At 38.1% G+C, this 13,666-nt stretch overlaps 1 protein-coding gene across 2 annotated transcripts; it reads right to left on the bottom strand.

Moving 5' to 3' along the window:
* Nucleotides 1-1,144: 1,144 nt before the first annotated feature.
* On the bottom strand, nt 1,145-6,617 carry LOC128614801 (zinc finger protein 239-like). 2 transcript variants are annotated; one of them, XM_053636415.1, is made up of 2 exons: nt 6,581-6,617; nt 1,145-3,187 (listed from the first exon to the last, which is right to left on the bottom strand). In XM_053636415.1, exon 2 carries the CDS (start codon nt 3,096-3,098, stop codon nt 2,193-2,195), a length of 906 nt encoding a protein of 301 aa, XP_053492390.1. In that variant the 5' UTR covers nt 3,099-3,187; nt 6,581-6,617; the 3' UTR covers nt 1,145-2,192. The 2 variants fall into 2 exon arrangements, with proteins under 2 accessions (XP_053492390.1, XP_053492391.1); XM_053636416.1 differs by lacking the exon at nt 6,581-6,617 and adding an exon at nt 4,637-4,755.
* Between the last annotated feature and the right edge of the window lie 7,049 nt (nt 6,618-13,666).

Below are 13,666 nucleotides of genomic sequence, written 5' to 3'. Positions count from 1 at the left end.
TCATAAGGTCATTATTACAAAGGCCTGAATCTTACCAGGTGCCAAATGAAGGAATTATTATAAAAAGTCAGATGGAAGGGGGACAGATTAAATAAATAATTTAATTTAATATTAAATTAAATATTTAAGTGTTATTGATTATATTCTGCATTTTTTTTTTGTTGAATAATTTGAAATAGACAGCAGAGACCTATCCAGATCGAAGTGGTGCTATTTTTGCTATTTTTGTCTTGTAGCCCATCTTTTTACAGCACATGGACATCAGAGAAACCGGTGTTCATGCTTACCATCGCCAGACACTGCTAAAATCAGACACTTCCACACTAACACTGTGTTCTTTTCGGTGCTACACTGTCACTTACTGGACCTATTGTCCTCTTTTAGTAGTACTGTACTGTCCTGTGTTGTTAGCACACGTCTGCACGTGCAGTTTATGTAGATCTTATTTAGTTCTGTGTCTCATGTGGTTAGTGTATTGTTTTACGTAGCACCATGGTCCTAGAGGAACGCTGTTTCGTTTCACTGTGTACTGTACCAGCTGTATACGGCTGAAACGACAATAAAACCACTTGAACTCAAACGTGTCTGGGAAGTTTAGATGGTTATTTAATCATAAAGACTTCATCATCATCATCCATAGCAGAAGTGGTTAGCAGTTGCAGAGGATTCTGGGTAGCGGAGTTTGTTGAGAATGAAGAATGTGAACTTTGTCAGCTATGAATTTTATATAGCTTTATAGTGTGCTTTTTATGTTGAGTGAAGATGGTACTCAGGCCATACACAGACAGGGGAAGTCACATTGTTATTTTCCACAGATGAAGATTAGTGTTTTGTCCCACCTTCTATTGCCACCCCAATAGACTCACTGGGTCTAACCTGGCCGCTTCATAGTAAATGGTCTGACTACGTCCCTGCTAACAAATGTTCACAGATCTGTCTATCAGTGGCAGCTGGTGCTAGAAATTTTGGGGAGGGCGCAAACAAACTGAAAATCACACCATTAATAACACGGGACAGAATGTAATTGTTAAATGGCCATTTAACAGGTGATATGATAAATGTATCACCACTGCTCAGCTAAAATGGAAAATTCAACTGTTAAAGCATGCAATAAAGTACCGCAAATCAGTGAATTTGAGTTTAATGTGGGTTTATTATCAGTAATAAAGTACTCAAGGTAATCACTCAAAAAAACAACACTGTAATATTGCACAAACAATGGCCAGGTGCTGTTAAAAAGTGATAGGCCATACTTAAGCTTCCAAAAAAACTGTAACCTCATAGCATTTTCAGGATGGCTGCGGCGACTTTCATGATGTTTGCATTTTTCAGAAAGATGTTTTAAGTCTCGTACGTTTCGGTCTCAGGACTTTGAAACAGCAAACAAGGAAAACAATAAAACGCATGACTTGCGTGGCATCCAGCTAGACAACTCTGTTTGCTATAACTAGTGTAAGCTCTTCTGCGATCACTTGACTGCTGCTGAGTTTGTAAGTTGGGTCGATCTGGTCCAAGCTCCTTTATCCTTTTCTGTCTTCATTTGAAAACCTTGTGCAAGGGTTTTTTTGTAAAGATAAACCCGAATTTTCTTTCCTCTGGAAGAAATGTTGCACATACGTTATCTCTTGCTATGTGCTGGTCAAGCTGTTGATTGGGAAAGGGAGTCATCGAGAACAGTCCAATCACATGAGGTCAAAAAATATAAAAACACTGATTTGCTAACAGCAAAAGTGTCTGTACTGCACTGAGCTGTGCCCCGAGGAAAATCTGACACAAGCCAATTAGAGAGCGGCCTCAAGTCACCTGCTTTTCAAAAGGTTAAGGACCTGCATAGACACTCATTGGGCAGGCGCCCCGCACACAGATATGAACTAAATACAATGTTGATATTTTACATTTTTTAATAAATGCTAACATTACTAAAAGTCAAATAGTGATATCACACAGGCCTACCTTTTACTTTCCACACACTCTAAAATTCATAGTTTCATAGTGATAAACCCCACTGACCCCTCGAGTACATAGCAAGGAATATAAAAACATTCCAACAGAAGAGTTAAATGATCCCATTTGACTCAAAATAAACATTTAGAATAAAACGAGTTCATTTCCACACTTTCTAATGAAAATTGAATATGTCCCCATTCTCAGCTGAGTAAATGTCATTTTGGTGATGTAAATTTCCTCGTGTCCTACAACTCTTCCCACTCTCCGAGCAGTCCAGTTTTCTCTCCTGTGTGAATGCGCTGGTGTTTACGGAGATTACCCAGAGTAGTAAAATTCTTTGCACACAGTGGGCAGTAATACGGTTTATCTCCAGTGTGAACGCGTTGGTGTATTTGTAGAGTAGACTTTTGTGTAAAACTCTTCCCACAGTCCAGGCAGGTATACGGTTTCTCTCCTGTATGAATGCGTTGATGTTTTTGGAGTGTGTCCTCTCGATTAAAACTCTTCCCACAGTCCAGACAGTTATACGGCTTATCTCCTGTGTGAACACGTTGGTGTTTTTGGAGAGTGTCCTCTCGATTAAAACTCTTCCCACACTCTAGGCAGTTATAGGATTTATCTCCTGTGTGAATGTGTTGGTGTGTTCTGAGATTACTCCTCTGTGTAAAACTCATGCCACACTCTGAGCACTGATACGGTTTCTCCCCTGTATGAACTCGGAGGTGATTTATGAGAAGGTGCGTCAAACTAAACCTCTTCTCACAATGTGGACACTGATGTGGTTTCTCTCCTGCGTGAATGCGCTGGTGTCGCTGGAGGTAACTCTGGCACATAAACTTCTTCCCACACTCTGAACATCGATATGGCTTCTCGCCTGTATGAACAAGCTGGTGTTGTTTGACATAACTCTTTTGACTGAAACTCTTCCCACATTGGGAGCACTGATACGGCTTCTCTCCTGTGTGAGTCTGCTGATGCTGTCTGAGACAACTCTTTCGGCTGAAACTCTTTCCACACACTGAGCAGTGGTGACTTTTTTTCCGCACTCGTCTGTGAGAGATCTTGGAGTGGAAAGTATCAGAGATTTGTTCATTACTGCAGCTCTCCACAGGTTCCTGATCCTCACATTTAATCTCTTCTGACTTCATCATAGCTTCTAACTCTTGGTATTCTTGTGCAGGTTAACTTATGATGTGTAGGAAAGAGGACAACAGGAGGAGACTGGATACCCCCCTCAGATCTGCATCAGAGAAAGACAAAAATTGTTCCATGTTTCAGTCTTTTATCCAAATGAACCAATAAACAAAAACAGTGCTATATAATAATATTCCTGTCTAAAATCTGATTGGTGTGTTCTGGAGGGAATTTTGACGATGCCAATGAAAGATCTTGGTATCATGCTCCTGCTTTGATTATACTTGCCTGGAGAACTTCTCAGCCACATACTTGTGCAATCATCCATTTACAACACACACACACACACCAATCAACCAGAACAATATAACCACTGACAGGTGAAGTGAATAACGTTGATTATTTTGTTACAATCCTGTCAGGGGGTGGGATATATTAAGCAGCAAGTAAACAGTCAGTTCTGGAAGTTGATGTGATGGAAGCAGGAAAAACGGGCAAGCATAAAGACCTGAGCGACTTTGACATGGGCCAAATTGTGATGGCGAGACGACTGGGTCAGAGCATCTCCAAATGGCAGGTCTTGTGGGGTGTTCCCGGTATGCAGTTGTTAGTACCTACCAAAAGTGGTCCAAGGAACCGTGGACAACTGATGAACCGGTGAAAGGGTCATGGGCGTCTGAAGAAGTGAGCATGAGTGGAAGCAAGTGAGAGAGTATTCACTGGAAAATGACAGAAGCGATCACGTGGGAAGTAAGTAACCATGATACTGTCTACTGAAATGACTGATGTTAAGAGAGTATTTGTTTATAGTTAGCTAGAGAACAGACATAGGAAGCTGCCTACAGTAACAAAATTGTACTTCTGCATCTTTTCAAACTACAGCTCATGCTGTGTCAAAAGATACACAACCACTCAGAGTAAAGCATTATCTGCCCTCTTACGCATAAATGAGCTCATGGACGCCCATGATTGGCTAGTGACGTTCTGTGGACGCAGGCAATTTTGTTCTTGACTACTGGCCACTGGTCATCATCAGGATACAACCTTGCGATCACCTCACCAAAGCACCAGTTTTTTCAGTTGCACCACTTGGGAGCCATTGTGCACAGAAGCGAAAACTTGTTGGTAATGAATGTTTCATAGAATCACTATTACATCTGTAACTACTTTTCTATTTTACTCAACACAAGCACCATGGGGGAAAATCCACAGGCACTTGTGACCTGGCTGAAGGTTCCAAATCTTTTCATCAGTTTGGCACTGCAGATCTGCTCAGGGAAGATGCTGCAGAGGGTGTTTCAACAACTACAGAGAGCAGTAGTGGTAACCAAGATCCTTCTGGCTATCTTGGGAACCACAAGCAATGAGAAAGCCTAGCTGCTGATTTCTGTGCATTGTGGCAAGAATCAGTAATAGAGGAAGAAAAGTATATAAGATGCTGAGGCCAGCTGTGGATCAGGGCATCTCCTCACAGTGGGCTGTCCACCTCTTCCTGGGAGAACAACAACTACAGATCTGTTGACCTGGCATTGAGAAAGAGGTACATGTGTCTTACCTTTCTCAGACCTGGGCTACCACTTCTGGGTGCAGAAACCACTCTGCTGGGCAAAGGACTGTGTCACGGGTGTGTCCATGGCACCATTTTACAGCCTCAAAACAGATAAAACATATAGGACTTTAAGAACTTGTTCAAACCTATTGAGTCAAAAACTGGATGAAAAGTGCCGTCCTTCTTCTGAACACCGAAGGTATATTGAGTAAACGTCCTTGTTTTGTGGGGTCTGTTTTGTGAGCCTCTGGACAAGAGAGGAAAACTTCTTGGGTCTGAAGAAATATCAGTGTTTAAGCAAGAACTGAAGTTTGCATCGCACTATCATCAGGACCCATTAATACATTTTTTGGCGACCATGTGTCCTGTTGGTATTCAGATACCTGCTAGGGGCTAAAGGTATGATTCTCCATAGCCGTGGTTTGTGTGAGTCATGTGGGACCCTTGTGAGTTTTCCAGTCTTCAGCTGTCCAGTTTCGGGGAGTCTGTGCCCATGACAGCCTCAGATTCCTGTTCTTGGCAGATAGAAGTGGAACCTGATGTGGAGTTCTGCTGTTGCACCTCAAGGTTTGAAGTGTTGTGCATTCTGAGATGCTTTTTTGATCACCACGGTTGTAATGAGTGCTTATTTGAGTTACTGTAGACTTCCTGTCAGCTCAGACCAAACTGGTTATTCCCCTCTGATCTCTCTCACCAACAAAGTGTTTCAGCCTGCAGATCCTCCATATACTGGTTCTTTTTCCACCATGCTATGTAAACTCTAGAGACTGTTGTGTGTAAAAAATCCCAGGAAATCAGCAGTTTCTGAAAAACTCAAAGCATCCCATCAGGCACCAACAACCATGCCACAGTTAAAGTCACAGAGATCAGACGTTTCCTCCATTCTGATGTTTGATGTGAACATTAACTGAAGCTCTTGACGTGTATGCTGAAACATGATTGGCTGATTAGATACCTGCATGAATGTGCAGGTGTACCAGTGCACTGAAGTAGATGGTGAGTGTATATTGATATGTAGATTTTATTACACATGAATGAACTCAAAATATTCTGCATATAGGTCTACAGAAAGTGAAAACCTAAGAGACAGGGAAAGGGGGCGTGGCTTCCAGGAAGTGTCTGGTAATATTGGAGCATTTAAGACACCTGTGCATATCATTCCAGATTCACATGTTGGTTGGCTCATCTCTCATTTTATTGGTGAAAAAAAGTCTGCTCTTTTAGCATAATTTTGAGTGATAACTCATACTAGTGTACACCGATGTTTGTGTGGAGCTCCTACGCAAAATGCATAAAGGTTTGCAGGTCTGGCAATATAATATAATATAATATAATATAATATAATATAATATAACCAACAATAAACATCACTGGATATCTTGGCGATCTAATATCATGTAGGGACAATAATATCTTTATATCGCACAACACTACTCACATCTATACCAATAAAACTATTATTTATCAGTGCAACAGCACCTGAAACCACCAGAATCTTGAACTAAATGAATTATGGACACCAAGCCCCTCACACAGTGCTTTATGTTGTTGGTGATGTTGAAAGTCATAGCGCTCTCTAATAATCTTCTCCCTCATAAGCGCAGTGTGCACCTTCACTCCATCCTCCTTTTATACAGCCCCATATCTTCTATCTTAACTCAAACACTCATCTTATTTGTTGTCATTTACAGATTTGTGACGCTTTCTTTCATATTTATTATTTCCTTAATCATAAAACAGCTAGATTTCATTAATGTGTAGTAATTAATGAATAATTATCTGCACACACAGTAAGGTTTCACTAGGGCTGCGTTCCAAATGAGTCCTGATAGGATATATAGTGCACTACAGAGTGTGTAAACAACACTATTTTATAGGCTGTGTAGTGCACTAGCACAGGAAGTAGAAATCCATTTAGGATTCAGCCACTGTTAGCCGAGTTGAACTTACCTTGATCTTTACAGCAGAACGCAGTTAACCTCCTCAAATACACCCACAAAGGATCAGATGGAACTGTGGAGGTAAAACCCTGTCAGAAATATTTGAATGTAAAGATGATTAGTAGAGTCGGAGAGCTCAGCTCATCAATCAGCAAAACTGCCGCACGTCTTCTTCTATTTCTGTGAATGTGTAGCGGAACGCGACCTAGACGCTCACAGCGACACCTACTGGAGCATTGTATTAGCGCTCATGAACCGGTTAGCAAAGGGAAAATAAAACTAAATTAAACAATATAACACACATTAAAAGTGAAGTAGCAATGTTATCTCTAGTAGCAATGTTAATATGTGTCACTGCCAGTGTTGAGTAAATTACAAAAAAAAAGTAATCCACTACAGATTACTAATTACCTCTCTAAAATTTGTCATCTGATTACATTGCTGATTACTGCATGTAAAAAGTAATCACATTACTAATTACTTTACTTTCACTTTACTTTCAAAACTTCTCAAACCTACAAAAATACACAACACTGTGAAACTCTTTCAGTAATTTCAGTTCTTTCAGTAATTTTAGCATCAATGTATGACACAATCAGAAAAACTTGGATTTATCATAAAACATGCCTCGGGTGTGTCACTGTGTGTAGGACTACCAGACCGATAAAATATAGAACTTTTCTAACTAGGCTAGTTTGGTGTCGCTAGCCAAGGGGAGGGACAGCTAAGCTATCACTGTCTGGGTTGTAAAGTACATTAACTTTCCTTCTGCTCTGCTCAGATCATGTTCACCTAAACTGGAACTCATATAGACATTTACACGCCATGTTCTCCTTGTTTTCAACCCCTTTACTGGTTCCAAATAATTGGCATCTATCCATTTCCCCCCTCACACTGACAGTGAGCTAGCGTTTGGCAGAATTGAGACTGTCAGCCAATAAAACACACAGTACTGTAAAATCCTACAGTACAATACCACATTTGAACAAAACAGTAAAATACCTTAGTTTGCATTGCATTCTGGGTAAATTAGAATGAGAGGGAATATTTTACAGTATATTTTAGTCTCGCTATAACATATACAATGTTATGCTAATACTTATGTCAATGCTACATTATACCAGGCAATAATACATGATCGCTGTAAACCCAGCTCTGCACCCCACTGTATCCGGCCATGCTAAAAGTTTTCATGCCTTATTGGACTGTAAATTGCTGATGCACTGTACTCCGGTAACACAGTACTAAAGGTTTAAGATGTTTGTAATCGTTTAAATAATTTTATTGAGTAAATAATTTTGTAAAAGAACATTGTTTCGATTGCTTTTTCATTTGAATTGTTATTCTGAATTAATATTACAATATTACTAACTATGGATTTATATGCTATACTCTTGTATACAGCGGCGCCGTTGGGGGGGATGCAGTGTATACTAGGCAGATGGACCCTGTGGACGCTAGGGGGCTCCAAATCACGACTTTGGATTATTTTATTTTAATTGTTTTTTTTTTTTTTTTTATTGTTGTTGTTGTTTTTGTGTGTGTGTTTTTTTTTTGGGGGGGGGGGGTTCTTAAATACATGAACATATTAACTAATAATATATAATATTTTAGTAAAATGAAATTTGAGAATTCTTGAAAGTAAGAAGTGAACATGAGCATGCTCTCGTCACTTCAAAATACAGCGCATGACGTTAACCGCACCAAAAAAAAAAAAAAAAAAATGATGGATGGAAAGATGAACCTGTCAGGAGCACAAAAGCAAAAACGTAAACAAATAAAGAATGAAGACGTTAAAAGGATGAAAGTTTCCCTTACGAACCTTACAAATCAGAATAAACAAAATATTGGAGATGATTGTCGTGACAGACAGGGAACCGACCGATTAGTGCATCTGGCACTCATATCAATACAGCACACAATTACACACCCTTTAATGAAATTTTAGAAAAATGGCTAAGCATGAAAACAAGACGTGTTCAAATCTAATTGTGTTACCTTTATGTCTGAAAAGTTTAGGACAAGAACCTCTTAACTTTTATTCTTTTTTTTATTTATAGGCTAATAACTGCAGATTTAAAACTGCTATTCCGTTTGTGTTGAAGTCTTTTGGTGTTCAGCCGCTTTCATGGGTTTTATATTTCTTTATTGTTACTGCCTAGATTGTAATATCTTACTGAGAATATGAAGGAAAACTTAAAAAAATAATTTTTGTAGTGATGATTCAATAAAAAAGAGGAAAAAATAATGAGGGTTGTTTATGTAAGACTGGTTAAAACTATATTACATATACATATAATTAAGTATTTATAAAATAGTTCAATATTACTTGAAATAATATAAATGTTAAGTAATAAATTATTTACATTTCTTATTAAACGTCAAAAAAAAAAAAACACACATTCATGTGGAAGAAGGGAGCCCAAAATTCTGTCTCGCATACCCCCTTAAAACTCTTCATGGCGCCCCTGCATGTATATTATAAACTTTTGTAATATCATAATTAGTCATAATTATCAGTAGTAATAATTAGCAGTAATGCAACAATACAGGTATTACAGTACAATGTAGCACAATAAAATACAGTACAAACAGATTAAATGATAAAATACAGTAACATACTGTTTTATTGTTCTGTATACTGTAAATTAAAATACAGCAACCGTAAATATACAGGAAATCTTTTACATTGGTCTCACCTCCGTTCACTCAAGATTATATATATAGATATATAGATATACTTTTATAGGCGTCTTCTTTTACTGAAGTTCGGTTCCATCGATACAAACCGCCACAAGTGGAGAATTATTCAGGGCAAAATGTGATTTGTTTTAAAAATGCATTTTACTTAATATTATTTTCTTAACTATAAATTTGTAACGCAAGTAACGTCCTTTTATTGACATCAGTAACTTTTATCAAATTACATACATTTAAAATGTAATGCTTTTCATTACTGCGTTATCAGACAGATAACGGGAATCTGTGGAAACGATGACGTCATGCGCACGCGTATTATGTATTCAGTCTACAGGCACACGCGCGTGTACTTCAAAACAGCACGCGAGATTTAACACTACAGGACTGTGTTTGTGTTTCTCCAGTAAAGTGTAGATTTACTGCATCACTACTACAACCTGCGTTTATTACATCCTCCACATTATTAACCCACAGCTATAATAATATAAACCTTATCATTATCTGTGTCTGGTTTGGAGTAAATCTGTATCTTCTATTACTAATAATATACAGAAAGCAGACAGACAGCGTCTCGGTATTTATAAATGAACGAGTTTTGTTAACAGAGTTCTGACCTGGAGCACAAAAAAAGCTCAAAGATGGGGCTGAAGACAGAAAAATCCATTTCTACAATGAAAAAAAAACTATGCGCATTTTATGTACATTACATTATATAACATTAGGGACGTCTCAGCATTTATTAATCATGATAATTAATTGGACATGCGTGAGGTTTCGCTTGTCCAACATAGATCCAATTCCTTATGACAATGAATCATTTTCCATGTCTAACTATCCAGATTGTAAGTAACAGGAGACAGAACTTTTTTTGTTCTCCTCGTGGATCATAAACCAGTGAAATCGTTTGAGAAATGTAAACTTTATTGTGCTTTTTATCCAGAAAACCCCACAGCTCCTCCGTTTACTTGTTTGTTTATAGGGTGGTTTTGCCCGGATCAGAATGGCAGACACATTGTATGCGAAACTTTTCAAAAACGCAAAGGAAAAACTTTTCCGCCGTCGTCGTGTCATCGTCATCGTTGTGTAAACGTACCCCCAAAGTGACCCCAAAAGACAACAAATCGTCATGACTATTTCACTATTCTCACACACCCAGCTCATAATTTTTGCTTCCCAGAACAGACGTTCTAAGGTTTTTTTTTTTTAAGACATGAAATGTTTCTTTACAGAAATATAACGTTGTTTTTATGTTTGTAGAATGTTCCCCTAACGTTCCTATAATGTTCCCTTAACGTAATTTTCACACATTGATGCATCATTAATCATAAATAAAACAAATCAGTCTATATAAATAAATAATCAGCACACAATCCATGTTTTTGTTGATCCATTGTTTACATAAACTAACAAGTCATGAATCTCGGGACATTCAAAACGGGTTCTCCACTAATCGCAGGGTTGGCTGTTCGATCCCCGGCCGCTCCACATGCCGAAACATCATTGGGCAAGACACTGAACCCAAAGTTGCTCTTGATGGCAGGCTAACATCTGCATGGCAGCGCTGAGTGAGTGTGTGCATGAGAAACAGTGTAAAGTGCTTTGTAGAACCGATTAGGTTAAAAGGTGCGATACGAGTGCAGACCATTAACAATTGTGAAATATTTTTCCTTCGTTTCCATGATAATGATTCAATCATTTAAGATCAGTTCAATATGATTTTTGCTTACTCATGGTCTCATTATGTTTTTGGGTTTCTGTCCTTTATGTTTTTGTCAAGGTGTTTTGTCTTATGTTTTTTCTTATTGGTATATAATTAGGTATGTTGCTTGCATGTACCTATGAATATAAAAGCCAACTGTATCCAGATTATGTTTAGACTAAGATTAAGACTATGAAATGCTATAGTGGCCAGCTTGTCTTTGGGTGTATAATAAAGCAGCTGGCTCTTGGTCTCCTGATTCTTCAAGCATCTTACTTCTGATGAAGCTGAAGCATTTTCATCATCCAGAAAAGATTTACATCATATTACGCAATTAAACCAGAAGGACTGAAATATCCAGTAGTGGTGAAAAAGAGAAGCCATGTGCTCTCCTCACAATGGAAATGTAAGCACACAGTAGTTTAACTGCCTGTTTAAAGGAATGATTACCTAATTTCCCTAATAGGTCACTTCCTAATTCAGGTAAATGATCCAGAAAAACATTAAGTCTGTCAGCTATTCTGGCAAAATATCAGAAATTCCTTTTATTATTTCATTTAGAAAAACCATTACAGAGTTACGACAATATTTTAATTTAATTGATTATGCCGATGGAGGAACTTTCTTTTCATCATCGTTATTCCTAACAAATATTCTCACATCTGGTCAAATCCTGACTTTTAAATCAAGAAAACACACAATTTCTATTAGTTCATGGATATTCAAGAATATAACATCTATTCACCATCTATTTGACCACACAGTCATGGAATTACAGGAATCTAAAAATATATTTGATCTTGTTAATGTCTCACAATCTCAATATATCCAACTTCAAAATGCAATTATTCCATTTACAGCATTTGGCCCTTATCCAGAACAATTTACATTTATCTCATTTGTACAGCTGATCAGTTGAGGGTTAAGGGCCTTGCTCAAGGGCCCAGCAGTGGCAGCTCATTAGTGCTGGGATGTGAACTCATGACCTTCTGATCAGTAGCACACTGTCTGAACCACTGAGGTACCATTTGCCAAATTATTAAAAAACACCATTAAAAAGAACTCTTTTTATGAGTAAACTTGAAATAGTTTGGAAAAGTTTTTATTTTATTTTATTTTCCAGTCATCTAAAATTTCATAGTGATGGAAACCCCACTTACTATTTTTGTCTAGTTATGAGCAGTATACCTATTTAAACAAATATCAAAAATAATAATCTACTCATTTTAAATCTACTGTTGGGGAAATCTTTGCTTGACAAGTCTGCTTGGGGTATCTTTCTTTATAATACAGTGCCCTCTATTAATATTGGCACCCTTAGCAAATATGAGCAAAGATGGCTTTGAAAAATTATCTTTATTGTTTAACCTTTTGCGCTTTTATTAAAGATATTTACAAAAATACTCTGCTCTCATGGATATCAAACAACTGCAAACAAAACACGGGTTTATCAAAAAAATATATATATGTGTGAAATGTGTGTGCACAACAATTATTGGAACTTTTTTTGCCAAGATAACGGCTCTGAGTCTTCTCCTATAATGCCCGATGAGGTTGGAGAATACATGGCGAGGGATCTGAGACCATTCCTCCATACAGAACCTCTCCAGATCCTTCACATTTCGAGGTCCACGCTGGTGGACTCTCCTCTTCAGTTCACCCCACAGGTTTTCTATGGGGCTCAGGTCAGGGGACTGGGATGGTCATGGCAGGACCTTGATTTTGTGGTCAGTAAACCATTTTTGTGTTGATTTTGATGTATGTTTTGGATCATTTTCCTGCTGGAAGATCCAACCACGGCCCATTTGAAGCTTTCTGGCAGAGGCATTCAGGTTTTCATTTAATATCTGTTGATATTTGATAGAGTCCATGATGCCATGTATCCTAACAAAATGTCCAGGTCCTCTGGCAGAAAAACAGCCCCAAACATTAAAGCTCCACCTCCATATTTAACCGTGGGCATGAGGTACTTTTCCATATGGCTACCTCTCTGTGTGCTCCAAAACCTCCTCTGGTGTTTATTACCAAAAAGCTCTGTTTTGGTTTCATCTGACCATAGAAGCCGATCGCATTTGAAGTTCCAGTAGTGTCTGGCACACTGAAGACACTCGAGTTTGTTTTTGGATGAGAGTAGAGGCTTTGTTCTTGAAACCCTTCCAAACAACTTGTGGTGATGTAGGTGACTTCACATTGTAGTTTTGGAGACTTTGAACTATCGTTGAGACGATATAGACACGCGTCCAATTCCACGTAGAGTCATAACATTTCCAGTTGACTGGAACTTCTTAATTATTGCCCTGATACTTGTGCTATTTTCTTATAGCCACTTCCCATTTTGTGAAGCTCAACAACCTTTTGCTGCACATCACAGCTACATTCCTTGCTCTTACCCATTGTTATGAATGACTAAGGGAATTTGGCCTATGCGTTACCTCATATTTATACCCTTGTGAAACAGGAAGTCATGGTTGAACAATTTCCTGTTCGTAGTCACCCAGGTGTACTAAAAAAATGTAAAATATCAATGGGAATCTACTTCCAATATATATACACTCATGATTTCATAGGGATGCCAATAATTATTGCACATCTATATTTAACAAAGATATTTTTTGATAAACCTGTGTTGTGTTTGCAATTGTTTGATATCCATGAGAGCAGAGTATTTTTGTGAATTTTTTAACAACTGTTCAAAAG

This window comes from Ictalurus furcatus, chromosome 11, assembly GCF_023375685.1.
Source record: "Ictalurus furcatus strain D&B chromosome 11, Billie_1.0, whole genome shotgun sequence".
In the NCBI taxonomy this organism is placed as follows: domain Eukaryota; kingdom Metazoa; phylum Chordata; class Actinopteri; order Siluriformes; family Ictaluridae; genus Ictalurus; species Ictalurus furcatus.
This window is presented reverse-complemented; position numbering and strand designations above follow the sequence as displayed.

Excerpts from the sequence above, each read along its gene's own strand:
- LOC128614801 (XM_053636415.1), bottom strand. The coding sequence starts at position 3,098 with ATGATGAAGTCAGAAGAGATTAAATGTGAGGATCAGGAACCTGTGGAG.